Source organism: Manis javanica, chromosome X, assembly GCF_040802235.1.
Source record: "Manis javanica isolate MJ-LG chromosome X, MJ_LKY, whole genome shotgun sequence".
NCBI lineage: Eukaryota > Metazoa > Chordata > Mammalia > Pholidota > Manidae > Manis > Manis javanica.
The window spans coordinates 63,243,152-63,260,258 of NC_133174.1; the positions used below are offsets into that span (position 1 = coordinate 63,243,152).

General features: G+C 37.2%; 1 protein-coding gene across 4 annotated transcripts in view; it reads right to left on the bottom strand.

Moving 5' to 3' along the window:
- Window positions 1-17,107, bottom strand: part of ZDHHC15 (zDHHC palmitoyltransferase 15) — a 126,548-nt gene that overhangs the window by 83,646 nt on the left and 25,795 nt on the right. For all 4 annotated transcript variants that reach the window (XR_012127249.1, XM_017652041.3, XM_017652037.3 and 1 more), the window contains one exon: window positions 2,094-2,188. Coding sequence is in view for 3 of the 4 variants with exons in the window: in XM_017652041.3 (XP_017507530.1) it covers window positions 2,094-2,188 (95 nt within the window). In the remaining variant the exon portion in view is untranslated. The remainder of the gene's footprint in view (window positions 1-2,093; window positions 2,189-17,107) is intronic.

Here is a 17,107-nt window from a genome sequence, read left to right on the forward strand (position 1 = left end):
AGGGGATCCCTCAAGGCCCCAGGACCAGCTTGTGGGCATACTTACAGTGGTTGTTTCAATGGCATTTGATGCACAGTTGCTCATGGAGCAGCCATGGAGCCAGAGTCTGGAGTAACTTGCATGAAGTCAATGGAGTAGTTCTGGAGTCTAGGGTGGTGGAGGTGGTGCTACTGTCTTAGGTATAGGCACCTCCACTGCAGTGTTGGTGAGTTGCAGGTGCTTGTGGAGCAGCCATGGAGATGGGGTCCAGAGTCCACGTTTGCACAGTGCTATGGAGGCTCTGGAGTCTGAGGCATGGGCGCTCACACTGTGGCAGAGACTCCATTGCTCTAGGTTCCTGCTCTTACAAAGCAGGGGTCTAGAAATCAGGTGTGCATGGTGCACGGATGAGTCTGCTATGACAATGACATGTGTGTCCTAGATTTGGGTACTTGTGGAGTAGCTATGGACTTAAATTATAGAGGGCTGCTGCACCCACTGAAGGAGTGCTCCAGTTTCTGTGGTGCAAGCAATTCGAGAGTGGCCACGAATCCAGGGTGCACAGCACAGATGTGCATGGAACAATAGCTTCTCCAGGGTATGGTGCATGGGATACTATGCAGTGTCAGTGGCTCTGGTGTCTGAGGCACTGGTGCATGTGGAGTGGCTATGAAGCCAGCATATGGAGCATGGTCATACATGTAATGGCTGTCAAGCTGAGGTCTAGTGGCAGGTACATGTGGAATGACCATGGCTCTGGGATACATGCCTCAGGGCAAATGCAGGATTCAGGGACTGGCAGCCTTGGTAATGGAGCGGTGCAACAATGGCTCCCTGTATGGACCTCTCAACAGTGTTTCACTATCTATGGCATCTGTGGCAGTGATGGCTGTTGTTACCTCACTGGCAAAAGCTGTCAGTATCCTCTGTGGATAGTCTGCTGGGGCCAACACCAACATATACTCTGGGGTTCTTTGCTTTTAAGCTGTGGGAATTTGCGGCTGTCATGGGGCCTGTTGAGTTCCTCAGAGGCAAAAGCTACCAGAGTTCAATACAGAGCAGACCACAAGGCAGTGCACTGGCATCTCCCTCATATTTCTTTGCTCTTAGTCCTCCCCAGATATCTCTTCCCTGCTGATATCCCTAGCAATCCTTTCTGTGTGGTTATTCTCCATTTTTGGCTTAAAACTTCTTTCACAAGATATTAGTATTGCTATCCTTGATCTATTTTCATTACTATTTGCTTGGAATAACTTTTTCCATCCCTTCACTTTTGATGTCTTTAAATTTTTGATTTCACTATTTGTGTCTCTGGTTCTAAAGTGAGTCATTTGTAGAGAACATAAGGATAGATGATCATATTTACTCATTATGCCAATGTCTGAGTTTTAATTGGATAGTTTAATCAATTTATATTTTAAATAATTACTCATAAGGAAGGACTTCTGCCATTTTCTATATATATTATATCTCTTTATGTTCCTCATTTCTTACAATAAACTTTCCTTTGTGTTTAATTTTTATTGTGTACCATTTTTATTCCATAAATGGGAAAATTTAAACTAGTTTTTTTGTAATATTTGGAGGCTGTTAAGATCTCTTCTGTTGTTTTTTTTTCTACTTTGGAACCTAATCTGTTTTACAGTAGTCACACATAAATGACTGATATGATTATATATTCTTTGATGAGCCCTCATATATTGCATAAAACCATTTGCTTCAAGGGAATACAGTTTAAAAATGATCATTTTAACTATGGTAATTCTTTTTCTTTTTCTAAGAGTTGTATTCCAAAATCTTGCTGGGATCTGCAGTAATACAGTTTCATAGAATGAGTCCTCAGAATCCAAGTAGGTTCTTGTTTCTTTAATTGTATCACTAATGCAGGTAGTTGTTTTCTAGTCTTAAAGATGATATCCATGCTGATCTCACAAACTCCTTCAATACATTATCCTACTCTCAATTTACATTTATCACTAAGAGTCCTTTTAAAAAATTACCCTGAATCTTTTGTACTGAAAAGTTATTTGCTCCTCTTTTTGCCCTTTTCTTTTCTTATTGGTATTTCTACTTTCCTCTGTTTTTAGCCTTTATGAAGTAGCCAGTGTTCTTACCTTCTGGTTTGGTTGTTGTGGGAGTGTGAAAATAGACTTCCAGTATGTCCAGGTAAAGAACACAAAGATGGCATGGTAGAATATGAGGTAGAAAACTGAAATACAAGAAAAAACAATCAGTATCTTTTTGTCCATTTCTAATAATTCGGTAAGACATAAAGCTCAACAACAAATTTTTGTTTTCCTCTTACCAAGTGCTTTCTAGTATTATTATGCAATGTTAATTCTTGCCTTTTCCCATGCAGTGACAGAAACAAGTTATAATGCCAGATTTTGAGAAAGAGACTTTCTAGAAATTGCATATTTTAAAAGTTGCCATGTGATTCTGGGAGTAAAGGGGAAATATCCTTTATGACAATATGGGGGAAGCTAATGTAACAACTTGTTATCTCTGTCACTGTGGGTGCTGAAAGTGGATAATGAAAATATTTGAGCAACACTATAGTTTACAACAGGCTTTCATAATATCTCATTTTATTTTTTCAGTAATATGAGATAGCTAATACGATAAGGATAGTTGACTAAGTCTCGGGGTAAGGTGATTATCCAAAGTCACAGCTACTATATCATGCAGCCAGATCTTAAACACAGGACTTCTGACTCTAAATCATAAGCCTCATACAGTAGCCCAAAGGCTATATACACAGTTTTGAAATATGAGTTGCACCTTGAGTTATAAAAGTGGCTACCCCTGTTTATATTCTTTGCCTTCTAGATATTTCTTCTGATATTAGAAATTTCTGTTCTCTGCAGAGGTCATTGTAAGACTGAAGGTCAGTTTACTGTTTTATTGTGAGTCCTTACATGGTAAGGTCTTACTACTTTAATCCATCAGAAAGGCTTAAGAGACTTATGTGACTCAAAACCAAGCTAATAGGGTTGAGCCTCTCATGCATTTATGGCTGAATTGAAAAAATCTGCACTCTCCTTAACCCAGTGCTCTCAGCTGTTTTGGTACAAGACCTCTTTTATGTGCTTGATTTGTGTAATTTCAAAATCTCTTTTCAAGTTCAAGCAATATAAAAAAGTAAATGTTCACCCCATACATACATTTAGTCTCTCACCTCCCCCTCCTAAGGCATAATACCTGTTTGGTGTTCAGTGTGTATCATTCTAGATCTTATATTTATATGTTTATATAAATATATGAACACAGAACATATATAAACTTTTGTAACATTTAAACAGTTTTTCATTGTGTTTCTTTTGAAAGGTAACACTTTCACAAGGTTCAAATTTTGAAGGTATAAAATAGGACACAGTGAAAATTCTCCCTTCTGTTCCTGCCCCTCAGCCACCTAGTTCCCCTCCCTGGAAGAAGCAACAAATGTCATTGTGCCATGACCTTATTCTGTGTCCTTTTAGTTTTAATACTTGTAAAAGTGTGCTTTTTCACAGTTTTGCATCTTTTTTTTCACTTGCTGTAAGTTGGAGATTATTACAGCTAATGCAGCTTGGAGAGAGCAAGCTTTCCCACTCTCTTTTTTTAAAGTTCCATGGGATTCCATGGCATGAATGTGCCATAGTTTATTTAACCAGACTGTCTCTGATAGAAACTTAATTTTTTCCCTCTTCTCTGGTACAAATAATGCCATAATGAATAGCTTTGTACATATGTCATTTGCACATGTACTAAAAATATCTATAGAATCAACTCCCTGAGGTGGGATTGCTAGACCCAAACATAAGCCTTTTCATAGATACTGCCAAATTGCCATTAAAAGAAGTTTTATATACTTCACATTCTCATCAACAACGAATGAGAGTGACTCTTCCTCCTTAGCTTAGCCCTCATGAAATGTTATTAGAAATTATGACCTTAGTCAAGGCTTTTAAATTGTTTCTTTATGTGTTATCTTTTGCTGTTTCTGTTGCTTTGATTTTATAAAGTTTGTAATGGAAAATCCCATGGCTATCTAAATTAAAAGAAACCTATATTAACTCTTGCACCTTCAGTATGGAACGGGGGTATGGAACTTCTGCTTGCAAAGAAAGTAGGAGAAAATAATTTTACATTCACCCTCACATTGTGCATTTCAAAGAATAGTTTTAGCACTTTGGATCACCTGAAAGCTGAGACCTAAATACTTGCACTTGGTAGTATTTTAAGGGTATATTTTTTTATTCAATGATTGAGATGGGAAGAATGGGATTTTTAACTTGTTCTAAATCATATTTCAAATAATTAAGTGGTTTAATCATGGAACTGGAAACAGCTGGTTTCCATTCTTATATTCCAAGGTTTTATAGAAGTTAGGAGTATTATTTTCTAGATGTGTGGTAAATGAGGGATCATAAAGTCAAGTGACAGACAGTCAAAGTAATTTACTAGATTGGTAGAATAGGGACTGTAACATAGATTACAAAAAAATCTTAGAGAACTTAGAGATCATATAGTTCAATCTCCTAATTTTACAGACAGGTTAGATGGCCCAGAGTGGGTAAGTAAGTGACTTAGTCAGGGTTACCCAGAAAAGCTATGAAAGCAATGAAACTAGGGCCCAAATTTCCTCACTTCCACTCCAGAGCTCTTTTCCTTAGAGCAGTGGTTCTCAAATTTCAGTGTGCATAAAAATCACTTCAGGAGGTCATTAGAATGTAGATTCCCAAGCTCTACATGAAAGATTCTGATTCAGTAGTCTGAGATGGAATCCAAGAATCTAACCCCTCCCCTAGGCGATTCTGAGACAGATGAACCATGCAAAACAGGACCTGAGACGTCATGTTGTTGTTCAGCCTATCATCCTAAAGAGGAAGTTCCTCTCAAACATCACTGGCAGGATATGGACATCTCTGCTACACTTGACCCTGCAGTGAATATTATTGAATTACGAATAGGCCCCATGATACTCAATTTTATGTTTTTCCCTATATATATGATGTTCCTAAGCAATTGGCCCATATGGGTGGAAGTTCATTCTTTGCCTTAAAAACTGGGGAATATTTTTCTTTGTAATTAAGTATTTTATATCTAGAATAATCATCTTTATAAACTGCAGGGATACTGAGTCTTTTAAAGTGTGATGCTCCAGTGAGATTTCAGATCCATTAAAGTCAGCTTGTAAACTGTATCCCTGAACTGTCACTACTCATTGACATTGGCTTGAAATGGGAAAACATATTTTTTAAGCAAACAGGGGCAGCAGAGCCCTTCACTTATCTGCGAGTGATCACAGTCATGGGGCATCAGAAGCCGCTGGAGCTGTGATTATGACACACATCGCTAATCATCAGAGAAATGCAAATTAAAACCATAATGAGATATCAACTCACATCAGATAGAATGGTCACAATCCAAAAGACAAACAACAACAAATGTTGGTGAGGATGTGGTGAAAGGGGAACCCTCCTACACTGCTGGTGGGAATGTAAATTAGTTCAACCATTGTGGAAAGCAGTATGGAGGTTCCCAAAAAAAACTAAAAATAGAGATACCATTTGACCCAGGAATTCCACTCCTGGGAATTTACCCTAAGAATGCAGCAGCCCAGTTTCAAAAAGACATATGCACCCCTATGTTTATAGAAGCACTATTTATAATAGCCAAGAAATGGAAGCAACCTAAGTGTCTATCAGTAGAGAATGGATAAAGAAGATGTGGTACATATACACAATGGAATATTATTCAGCCATATGAAGAAAACAAATCCTACCATTTGCAACAACATGGATGTAGCTAGAGGGTATTATGCTCAGTGAAATAAGCCAGGCGGAGAAAGACAAGTACCAAATGATTTCACTCATCTGTGGAGCATAAGAACAAAGCAAAAACTGAAGGAACGAAACAGCAGTAGACTCACAGAACCCAAGAATCGACTGACAGTTAGCAAAGGAAAAGGGACTGGAGAGGATGGGTGGGAAGGGAAGGATAAGGGGAAAAGGGGCATTATGATTAGCACACATGTGTGGGGGGGGGCACAGGGAAGGCAGTATAGCACAGAGAAGACAGTAGTGACTCTACAGCATCTTACTACACTGATGGACAGTGACTGTAATGGGGTATGTGGTGGGGACTTGATAATGGGGGGAATCTAGTAACCACAATGTTGCTCCTGTAATTGCAGATTAATGATACCAAAATAAAAAAATAAAAAAGCTACTGTTGGAAACTTTGTAATTGAAAAAGACACCATTTTCTGTAATTAACGACTAAAAGCATTTGAGTTGGGAGAGGGGATAATGGGAAGAGAGGTGTACCCTTCAACTACACACAATAATTCAAATAGGAACAGCATCTGTAGCTTTAGCAATTGAAAGAGTTGTCACTAAAATTCCCATATTTGGCTCAAGATAGAAACGCCCAGATTATGATCAAGGGAAATCTGTCAGCCATTCACTTCTTCCTTTGGGTACAACATCTAACAATGAGTTGTTGACTCTAATATTTGAGTTCATTGCCCTACTTTCACTGACTTAGAAGCTCTACTGAAGGGCTGGACCTTGTCTGTTAGCTATTTGAAGGAATATTTGGAAAGAATGGGGTTAGAGGCCCATAGGTGAGCTCCAAGGAGCTAAGGATAATTCAAGAGAATACAGTTGCTCAAGAGTTGTTTCCATGATTTAACTTCTCTCTAGAAGAATACAAGATTTTCTCAAGTGTTGCTTCCCAGGTTTAGCCCCCTACCCCTTAGGAATTTTCCTGATAGTGGGATCATAATCTAGTGCTAACATATGCATCATGTTTTGAGAGCATGGTTCTCCTTATCAGTATCAACTTCAAAAATTAGAGTTTTGTATTCTAATTATCCATTAAGCATCTACCACTCAATTTATGTAAAAGTTTTATGAAGCCAGTTGTTTTCAGTTTATAGTAATTCTTGAGGGTAATGAGTTTCATAAGTTTGCCAATCACTGTGCAAAACAGAGCTTCATTTTAATTGTCTTAAACTTAGTATTTTTCTGTTTCAGAGTTTTCTAGTGCTAGTGTACTGGTATTTGGTAAACAACACAAAGCTAACAAAATATGTATCCTTCAAGTGTTTATCTACTTGGATTAATACCCCTTTCAGTTTTTGTATTTCCATGCTGAACAGGCTTCTCTTCTTGGTCTGCTTTGGGCTTTGAATGTTGCAAAATACAACAGGTTTAGAATCAGATGATTGGGTTTAAATTCTGGATCTGCCACTTAACAACTGTGGGTCCTTGAGGATTGGGTTAACCTTGCTGATCTCATCGTATGTGCACACACCCACACACACACACACACACACTCTCTCTCTCTCTCTCTCTCTCTCTCTCTCTCTCTCACAAAAGTAACTTTGTCAGGTTGCCTGATAAGGTTGTTGTGAGAACTAATTGACTTATATGAGGAAGGATCTCACATACTCTAAAGACTTAATTTAACGAACAGCAGTTGCCTTACTCTCCCTTTCTTCTTCTTAAATCTTAGTGATTACTTTTTAGAGATATGGTGGTAAAAATTACACAGACCTCAGGGGCAGACATACCATGGCATTGCTCAAAAAGAGGAAAATGGTTTGTTTCCAGTCTTCTTTTTTTTGGGTATTTTATTATTAAGGTATCACTGATATACAATCTTATAAAGTTTCACATGAGCAACATTGTGGTTACTACATTCACCCATATTATCAAGTCACCCCCACAAACTCCATTGCAATCACTGTCCATCAGCATAGTAAAACACTGTAGAGTCACAACTTATCTTCTCTGTGATATACATCCTTCCCCATGCCCCCCTATGTTATGCATGCCAATCATAATATGCTTAATCCCCTTCTCCCTCCCTCCCCACCCACTCTCCCAAACCCCTTTCCCATTGGTAACCATTAGTCCTTTCTTGGAGTCTGTGAGTCTGCTGCTGTTTGTTCCTTCAGTTCTGCTTCATTGTTATACTCCATAGGTGAGTGAAATTATTTGGTAGTTGTCTTTCTCTGCCTGCCTTGTTTCACTGAGCAGAATACCCTCTAGCTCCATCCATGTTGTTGGAAATGGTAGAATTTGTTTTCTTCTTAGACTGAATAATATTCCATTGTGCATACGTACCACATCTTCTTTATCCATTCATCTACTGATGGACACTCAGGTTGCTTCCATTTCTTGGCTATTGTAAATAGTTCTGCAATAAACATAGGGGTGCATATGTCTTTTTGAATCTGGGATGTTGTTTTCTTTGGGTAAATTCTTAGGAGTGGAATTCCTGGGTCAAATGGTATTTCTACTTTTAGTTTTTGAGGAACCTTCATATTGTTTACCAAAATGGTTGAACTAATTTACATTTCCACCAGCACTTTGGGAGGGTTCCCCTTTCAACACATCCTCAGCAGCATTTCTTGTTCCTTGTCTTTTGGATGTTGGCTATCCTAACTGGTGTGAGGTGATATCTCATTGTGGTTTTAATTTGCATTTCTCTGATGACTAGCAATGTGGAGCATCTTTTCATATGCCTGTTGGTCATCTGAATTTCTTCTTTGGAGCAGTATCTGTTCACATCCTCTGCCCATTTTTTAATTGGATTATTTGCTTTTTGTTTGTTGAGGTGCATGAGCTCTTTGAATATTTTGGATGTGAACCCCTTATCAGATGTCATTTATGAATATATTCTCCCAAATGTAGGATGCTTTTTTGATATACTGATGGTATCCTATGCTGTACAAAAGCTTTTTAGTTTGATATAGTCCCACTTGTTCATTTTGCTTTTGTTTCCCTTGCCCATGGAGATATGTTCATGAAGAAGTTCTTCATGTTAATATTCAAGAGAGTTTTGCCTATGTTTTCTTCTAAGAGTTTTATGGTTTCACAACTTACATTCAGGTATTTGATCCACTTCAAGTTTACTTTTTTTTTTCAAGTTTACTTTTGTGTATGGAGTTAGACAATAGTCCAGTTTGATTCTCTTATGTGTAGTTGTCCAGTTTTGCGAACACCCATTGTTGAAGAGGCTGTCAGTTTCCCATTGTATATCCATGGCTCCTTTATTATATATTAATTGACCATATATGCTTGGGTTCATGTCTGGGCTCTCTAGTCTGTTCCATTGGTCTATGGGTCTGTTCTTGTGCCAGTACCAAATGGTCTTGATTACTGTGGCTTTGTTGTAGAGCTTGAAGTTGGGAAGCGAGATCTCCCTGCTTTATTCTTCCTTCTCAGGATTGCTTTGTCTATTTGGGGTCTTTTTTGGTTCCATATGAATTTTAGAACTATTTTCCCTAGTTTGATGAAGAATGCTGTCTGTATTTTGATTGGCATCGCATTGAAATTGTAGATTGCTTTAGGCAGGATGGGCATTTAAAAATATTAATTCTTCCTACCCAAGAGCATGGGATGAATTTCCATTTTTTAGTATCCTCTTTAATTTCTCATTGGAGTGTCTTGTAGTTTTTGGGTATAGGTCTTTCACTTCCTTGCTTAAGTTTTTTCCTTAGGTGTTTTATTCTTTTAGATGCAGTTGTGAGTGGAATTGTTTTCCTGATTTCTCTTTCTGCTAGTTCATCATTAGTGTATAGAAATGCAACAGATTTCTGTATATTAATTTTGTATCCTACAACTTTGTTGAGTTCAGTTATTAGTTCTAGTAATTTTGGAGTGGATTATTTAGGATTTTTATGTACAATATCATGTCATCTGCAAACAGTGACAGTTTAACTTCTTCCTTATGAATCTGTATGCCTTTTATTTCTTTGTGTTGTCTGACTGCCATGGCTAAGACCTCAAGTATTATGTTGAATAAAATTGGTGAGTGTAGGCATCCTTTTCTTGTTCCCGATCTTAGAGGAAAAGCTTTCAGCTTCTCAGTGTTAAGTATGATGTTGGCTGTGGATTTATCATATATGGCCTTTACTGTGTTGAGGACTTGCCCTCTTTACCCAGTTTTTTGAGAGTTTTTATCATGATTGGATGTTGAATTTTGTCAAATGTTTTCTCAGCATCTATTGAGATGATCATGTGGTTTTTGTCCTTTTTCTTGATGTGGGGTTTGATAGTGATGGATTTTTGCTAACTCTACCATCCTTTCTTCCCTGGAATAAATCCTACTTGATCATGATATGTGATCTTTTTGATGTATTTTTAACGCGGTTTCCTAATATTTTTTTGAGTATTTTTTCATCTATGTTTATCAGGGGTATTGGTCTGTAATTTTCTTTTTCTGAGTTGTCTTTGCCTGTTTTTCATATTAGAGTGATACTAGCCTCATAGAATGTGTTTGCAAGTATTGCCTCCTCTTCTACTTTTTGGAAAACTTTGAGGAGGATGGGTATTAGGACTTTTCTAAATGTTTGATAAAATTCAGCAGTGAAGCCATCTGGTCCTGGAGTTTTGTTGTTAGGCAGTGTTTTGATTACCAATTCAATTTCATTGCTGGTAATTGGTCTGTTCAGATTTTTTGTTTCTTCCTGGGTTAGTCTTTGAAGGTTGTATTTTTTTTGAAAGTTGTCTATTTCTTCTAGGTTATCCAAATTGGTAGCATATAATTTTTCATAGTATTGTCTTATAATTCTTTGTATTTCTGTGGTGTCCATTGTGATTTTTCCTTTCTCATTTATGTTTTTGTTTATGTGTGTAGACTGTCTTTTATTCTTGATAAGTTTGCCTAGCAGTTTATTTATTTTGTTTATTTTCTCAAAAACCAGGTCCAGTTTCATTGATTCTTCCTGTTTTATTCTTCCTGATTTCATTTATTTTTGCTCTCATCTTTATTATGTCCCTCCTTGTACTGACTTTTGGCATCATTTGTTCTTCTTTTTCTAGTCTCATTAATTGTGAGTTAGACACTTCATTTAAGATTGTTCTTTCTTGAGCTAATCCTTTATTGCTATACACTTCCCTCTTAGAACTGCCTATGCTGTATCCCACAGACTTTGGTGTGTTGAGTTGTCATTTTAATTTGTCTGCATATATTGCTTGATTTTTGTTTTATTTGGTAATTGATCCTTTGATTTTTAGGAGCATGTTGTTAAGCCACCATGTGTTTGTGGGATTTTTTTGCTTTCTTTGCATAATTTATTTGTAGTTTCATTCCATTGTGTTCTGAGAAGTTACTTGATAGAATTTCAATCATTCAGCATTTACTGAGGCTCTGTTTGTGTCCTTGTATGGGATCTATTCTGTAAAATGTTCCATGTGAAGTTGAGAAGAATGTGTACCCTGCTGCTTTTGGGTGGAGTGTTCAGTGGATGTCTGTTAGATCCATCTGTTCTAATGTGTTTTTCAGTGCCTCTATCACCTTACTTATATTCTGCTTCGTTGATCTGTCCTTTGGAGTGAGTGGTATGTTGAAGTCTCCTAAAATGAATGCATTCCATTCTACTTCCTCCTTTAATTCTGTTAGTATTTGTTTCACATATGTGGATGCTTTTTCCTCACATAGATATTTATAATGGTTATATCTTGTTGTTGGACTGCCCTTTATCATTATGTAATGTTCTTCTTTGTTTCTTGTTACCTTCCTTGTTTTGAAGTATATTTTGTCTGATAAAAGCACTGCAACTCCTGCTTTTTTCTCCCTATTGTTTGCATGAAATATGTCTTTCCAACCCTTCACTTTTAGTATGTGTTTGTCTTTGGGTTTGAAGTGTGACTCTTGTAGGCAGCATATAGATGGGTCATCTTCTTCTTTTTTTTTTTTTAAGAAGGCATCTCTCATATTTATTGATCAAATGGTTGTTGACAACAATAAAATTCTGAATAGGGGACTCAATGTACAGTCATTAATCAACCCCAAGCCAATCAACAGTCTCCGATCTTCTGAAGCATAACGAACAAGTTCTTACATGGTGAACAAATTCTTACATAGTGAATAAGTTTTTACATGGTGAACAGTACAAGGGAAGTCAACACAGAAACTTTTGGTTTTGATCACGCATTATGAACTGTAAACAATCAGGTCAAATATGAATATTTGTTTGATTTTTATACTTGATTTATATGTGGATCCCACATTTCTCTCTTTATTATTATTATTATTATTATTATTATTATTATTATTATTATTATTATTAATTTTAATAAAATGCTGAAGTGGTAGGTAGATGCAAGATAAAGGTAGAAAACATAGTTTAGTGTTGTAAGAGAGCAAATGTAGATGATCAGGTGTGCTCCTATAGACTAAGTATTAATCCAAGCTAGACAAGGGCAACAAGACATCTACGGATGCAGAAGATTTCTCTCAAAACAGGGGGGGTGAGGTTCTAAGCTCACCTCTGTTGATCCCCAATTTCTCACCTGATGGCCCCCCTGTGACTGTGCCTGTCTTAGGTTGTTCTTCCCTTGAGGAATCTTACCCATCTCTGGCTAACCAGTCATCTTCCGGGGCCATACAGGTAAAATGTAAAGTTGGTAAGTGAGAGAGAAGCCATATTGTTTGAAAAGGTTAGCTTTTTACTTCTTTGCAGATTTATGCCCTGTGGCTTCTATGCCTAGCATTTGTCTTGAGGTATCTTTACCACTTGGAAGAATTATGATACTCGGTAAATTCGATATGAGGCATGAATTCTATTTAAGGGTTGTAATTAGGAAGGAAGAAGAAAAGCTATAGAAGTAGAAGACAGAAGAAAACATGGGAAGATTATTTCTTTGACATATCTTCTTGTAGAGTAACTTCAGCATGTATAGGTTTTAAACTACTAATTAAATTGTGCACACATGTTAACATAATGGGAGTACAGTTACATAACCAAAGCAGACCTATAATTACCAGCCATCTCCAGTGAAGCCAAGAAAACCAGTTAGGCATCCTAGGAATTTGTGAAAATTTATCTATGATATGATGGATATTGCCCAACTGAACTTGAACAGTCTGAGAGAAATCAGACAAGTTAAAACAACCCATTCCTGGGAACTGTTCACATCCCACATGTTCTTTTAACAGTAGATAGTCTGTAGTTGTAAGATTTTGGAGCGCTACAACTTGCACTTCTCCTAATTCTTGGTTGAGTCCCAACAGTAGAGATCCAGTCAAATTTGTTGTTTTGCTGTATGCACAGGCCAGCTTAGATATCTCCTTCTTCATTCCCATGGCAAGTCCAGGAACAGGTGGGCTGAATGCAGCCACAACTGTAGCAGCACCTGGATCTTTGTTGAGGTTTTTTGGTGACCATCCTCTGGTATGACTCTTCCAGAGAGTGCTGATGTTGGAAGTTCTTCTTCATATCGTATCTTAGTTCATTTTCTGGGTAGCCCAATTAGGCTTTGATCCTCTGTATAAACACAAACAGACCCTTTGCCCACACTTTGATATGCCCTTTATACCATTGTGTAGAACTCATTGTAGGTCACCACACAGGAACTGCTTTTTTTTTTTAAGAGAAAGGAATATTATCAGAAAAATGTACCTCCATAGCCGATCATCTGACACCCTTTAAGTGATCAAAATTAAGGATATTTAAAGCATGCATTAATAGTTGATTTACAGTGAGTTTTATCCTATCAGGGAGTAATGCCCCTTTTCTTTCTTTCTTTTTCTTTTTGTTATCATTAATCTACATTTACATGAAGAATATTATGTTTACTAGGCTCTCCCATATACCAGGTCCCCCCCTATAAACCCATTTACAGTCACTGTCCATCGGCATAGCAAAATGTTGTAGAATCACTACTTGTCTTCTCTGTGTTGCACAGCCCTCCCCTTTCTCCCACCCCCCACATTATGCATTCTAATCATAATAGCCCCTTTCTTCATCCCCCACTTATCCCTCCCTAACCACCCATACGCCCCAGTCCCTTTCCCTTTGGTACCTGTTAGTCCATTCTTGGGTTCTGTGATTCTGCTGTTGTTTTGTTCCTTCAGTTTTTCCTTTGTTCTTATATTCCACAGATGAGTGAAATCATTTGGTACTTGTCTTTCTCTGCCTGGCTTACTTCACTGAGCATAACACCCTCTAGCTCCATCCATGTGTGGATGCGCTGTGCAAATGGTAGGATCTGTTTTCTTCTTATAGCTGAGTAATATTCCATTGTGTATATGTACCACATCTTCTTTATCCATTCATCTACTGATGGACACTTAGGTTGCTTCCATATCTTGGCTATTGTAAATAGTGCAGTGATAAACAAAGGGGTGTATCTGTCTTTTTCAAACTGGAGTGCTGCATTCTTAGGGTAAATTCCTAGAAGTGGAATTCCTGGGTCAAATGGTAAGTCTATTTTGAGCATTTTGAGGAACCTCCATACTCAGTTACACAATAGTTGAAATAATTTACATTCCCACCAGCAGTGTAGGAGGGTTTCCCTTTCTCCACAGCCTCGCCAACATTTGTTGTTGTTTGTGTTTTGGATGGTAGACATCCTTAGTTGTGTGAGGTGATATCTCATTGTGGTTTTAATTTGCATTTCTCTGATGACAAGTGATGTGGAGCATCTTTTCATGTGTCTGTTGGCCATCTGAATTTCTTTTTTTGGAAAACTGTTCAGTTCCTTGGCCCATTTTTAAATTCGATTATATGTTTTTTGTTTGTTGAGGTGAGTGAGGTCTTTATATATTTTGGATGTCAAGCCTTTATCAGATCTGTCATTTACAAATATATTCTCCCATACTGTAGGGTACCTTTTTTTTCAATTGATGGTATCTTTTGCTGTACAGAAACTTCTCAGCTTAATATAGTCCCACTTGTTCATTTTTGCTTTTGTTTTCCTTGCCCGGGGAAATATGTTCAAGAAGAGGTCACTCCTGTTTATGTCTAAGAGATTTTTGCCTATGCTTTTTTCTAAGAGTTGTATGGTTTCATGACTTACATTCAGGTCTTTGATCCATTTTGAATTTACTTGTGTGTATGGGGTTAGACAGTGGTCCAGTTTCATTCTCTTACATTTAGCTGTCCAGTTTTGCCAGCACCATCTGTTGAACAGACTGTCATTTCCCCCATTGTATTTCCATGGTTCATTCCTTTATCAAATATTAATTGACCATATATGTTTGGCTTAATGTATGGAATCTCTAATCTGTTCCACTGCTCTGTGGCTCTGTTCTTGTGCCAGTACCAAATTGTCTTGATTATTGTGGGTTTGTAGTAGAGCTTGAAGTTGGCGAGTGAGATCCCCCCAACTTTATTCTTCTTTCTCAGGATTGCTTTGGCTATTTGGGGTCTTTGGTGTTTCCATATGAATTTTTGAACTATTTGTTCCTGTTAATTGAAGAATGTTGCTGGTAATTTTATAGGGATTGCATCAAATCTGTATATTGCTTTGTTCAGGATGGCCATTTTGACGACATTAATTCTTCTTGGTCAAGAGCATGGGCTGCATTTCCATTTGTAAGTGTCCTCTTTAATTTCTGTTAAGAGTGTCTTGTAGTTTTCAGGGTATAGGTCTTTCACTTCTTTGGTTACGTTTATTCCTACGTATTTTATTCTTTTTGGTGCAATTGTGAATAGAGTTGTTTTCCTGATTTCTCTTTCTATTGGTTCATTTTTAGTGTATAAGAAAGCCACAGATTTCTGTGTGTTAATTTTGTATCCTGCAACTTTGCTGTAGTCCGATAACAGTTCTAATAGTTTTGGACTGGAGTCGTTAGGATTTTTTATGTACAATATCATGTCATCTGCAAATAGTGACAGTTTCACTTCTTCTTTACCAATCTGGATTATTTGTATTTCTTTTTTGTCTGATTGCCATGGCTAGGACCTCCATTACTATGTTAAATAACAGTGGGGAGAGTGGGAATTCCTGTCTTGTTCCCGATCTCAGTGGAAAAGCTTTCAGCTTCTCGGTGTTAAGTATGATGTTGGCTGTGGGTTTATGATATATGGCCTTTATTATGTTGAGGAACTTGCCCTCTATACCCATTTTGCTGAGAGTTTTTATCATGAATGGATGTTGCATTTTGTCAAATGCTTTTTCAGCATCTATTGGGATGATCATGTGGTTTTTGTCCTTCTTTCTGTTGATGTAGTGGATGATGTTGACAGATTTTCAAATGTTGTACCATCCTTGCATCCCTGGGATGAATCCCACTTGGTCATGGTGTATGATCATTTTGATATATTTTTGAATTCGGTTCACAAATATTTTATTGAGTATTTTTGCATCTACATTCATCAGGGATATTGGTCTATAATTTTCTTTTTTGTGCGGTCTTTGCCTGGTTTTGGTATTAGGGTGATGTTGGCTTCATAGAATGAGTGTGAGAGTGTTCTCTTCTCTTCTATTTTTTGGAAAACTTTAAAGATAATAGGTATTATGTCTTCTCTGTATGTCTGATAAAATTCCGAGGTAAACCCGTCTGGCCCGGGGGTTTTGTTCTTGGGTAGATTTTTGATTACCATTTCAATTTCTTTGCTCGTAATTGGTTTGTTTAACTTGTGTTTCTTCCTTGGTCAGTCAAGATAGGTTGTATTTTTCTAGGAAGTTGTCCATTTCTTCTAGGTTTTTCAGCTTGTTAGCATATAGGTTTTCATAGTAGTCTTTAATAATTCTTTGTATCTCTGTGGAGTCTGTCATGATTTTTCCATTCTTATTTCTGATTCTGTTGATGTGTGTTGATTCTCTTTTTCTCTTAATAAGTTTGGCTAGAGGCTTATATATTTTGTTTATTTTCTCAAAGAACCAGCTCTTGGTTTCATTGATTTTTTTCTATTGTTTTATTCTTCTCAATTTTATTTATTTCTTCTCTGATCTTTATGATGTCCCTCCTTCTGCTGACTTTAGGCCTCGTTTGTTCTTCTTTTTCCAGTTTCAATAATTGTGCTGTTAGACTATTCATTTGGGATTGTTCTTCCTTCTTTAAGTGTGCCTGGATCGCTATATACTTTCATCTTAAGACTGCTTTCACTGCATCCACAGAAGTTGGGGCTTTGTGTTGTTGTCATTTGTTTCCATATATTCCTTGATCTCTACTTTAGTTTGTTTGTTGATCCATTGATTATTTAGGAGCATGTTGTTAAGCCTCCATGTTTTTGTGAGCCTTTTTGTTTCCTTTGTAGAATTTATTTCTAGTTTTATACCCTTGTGGTCTGAAAAGTTGGTTGGTAGAATTTCAATCTTTTGGAATTTACTGAGGCTCTTTTTGTGAGCTAGTATGTGGTCTATTCTGAAGACTGTTCCATGTGCACTTGAGAAGAATG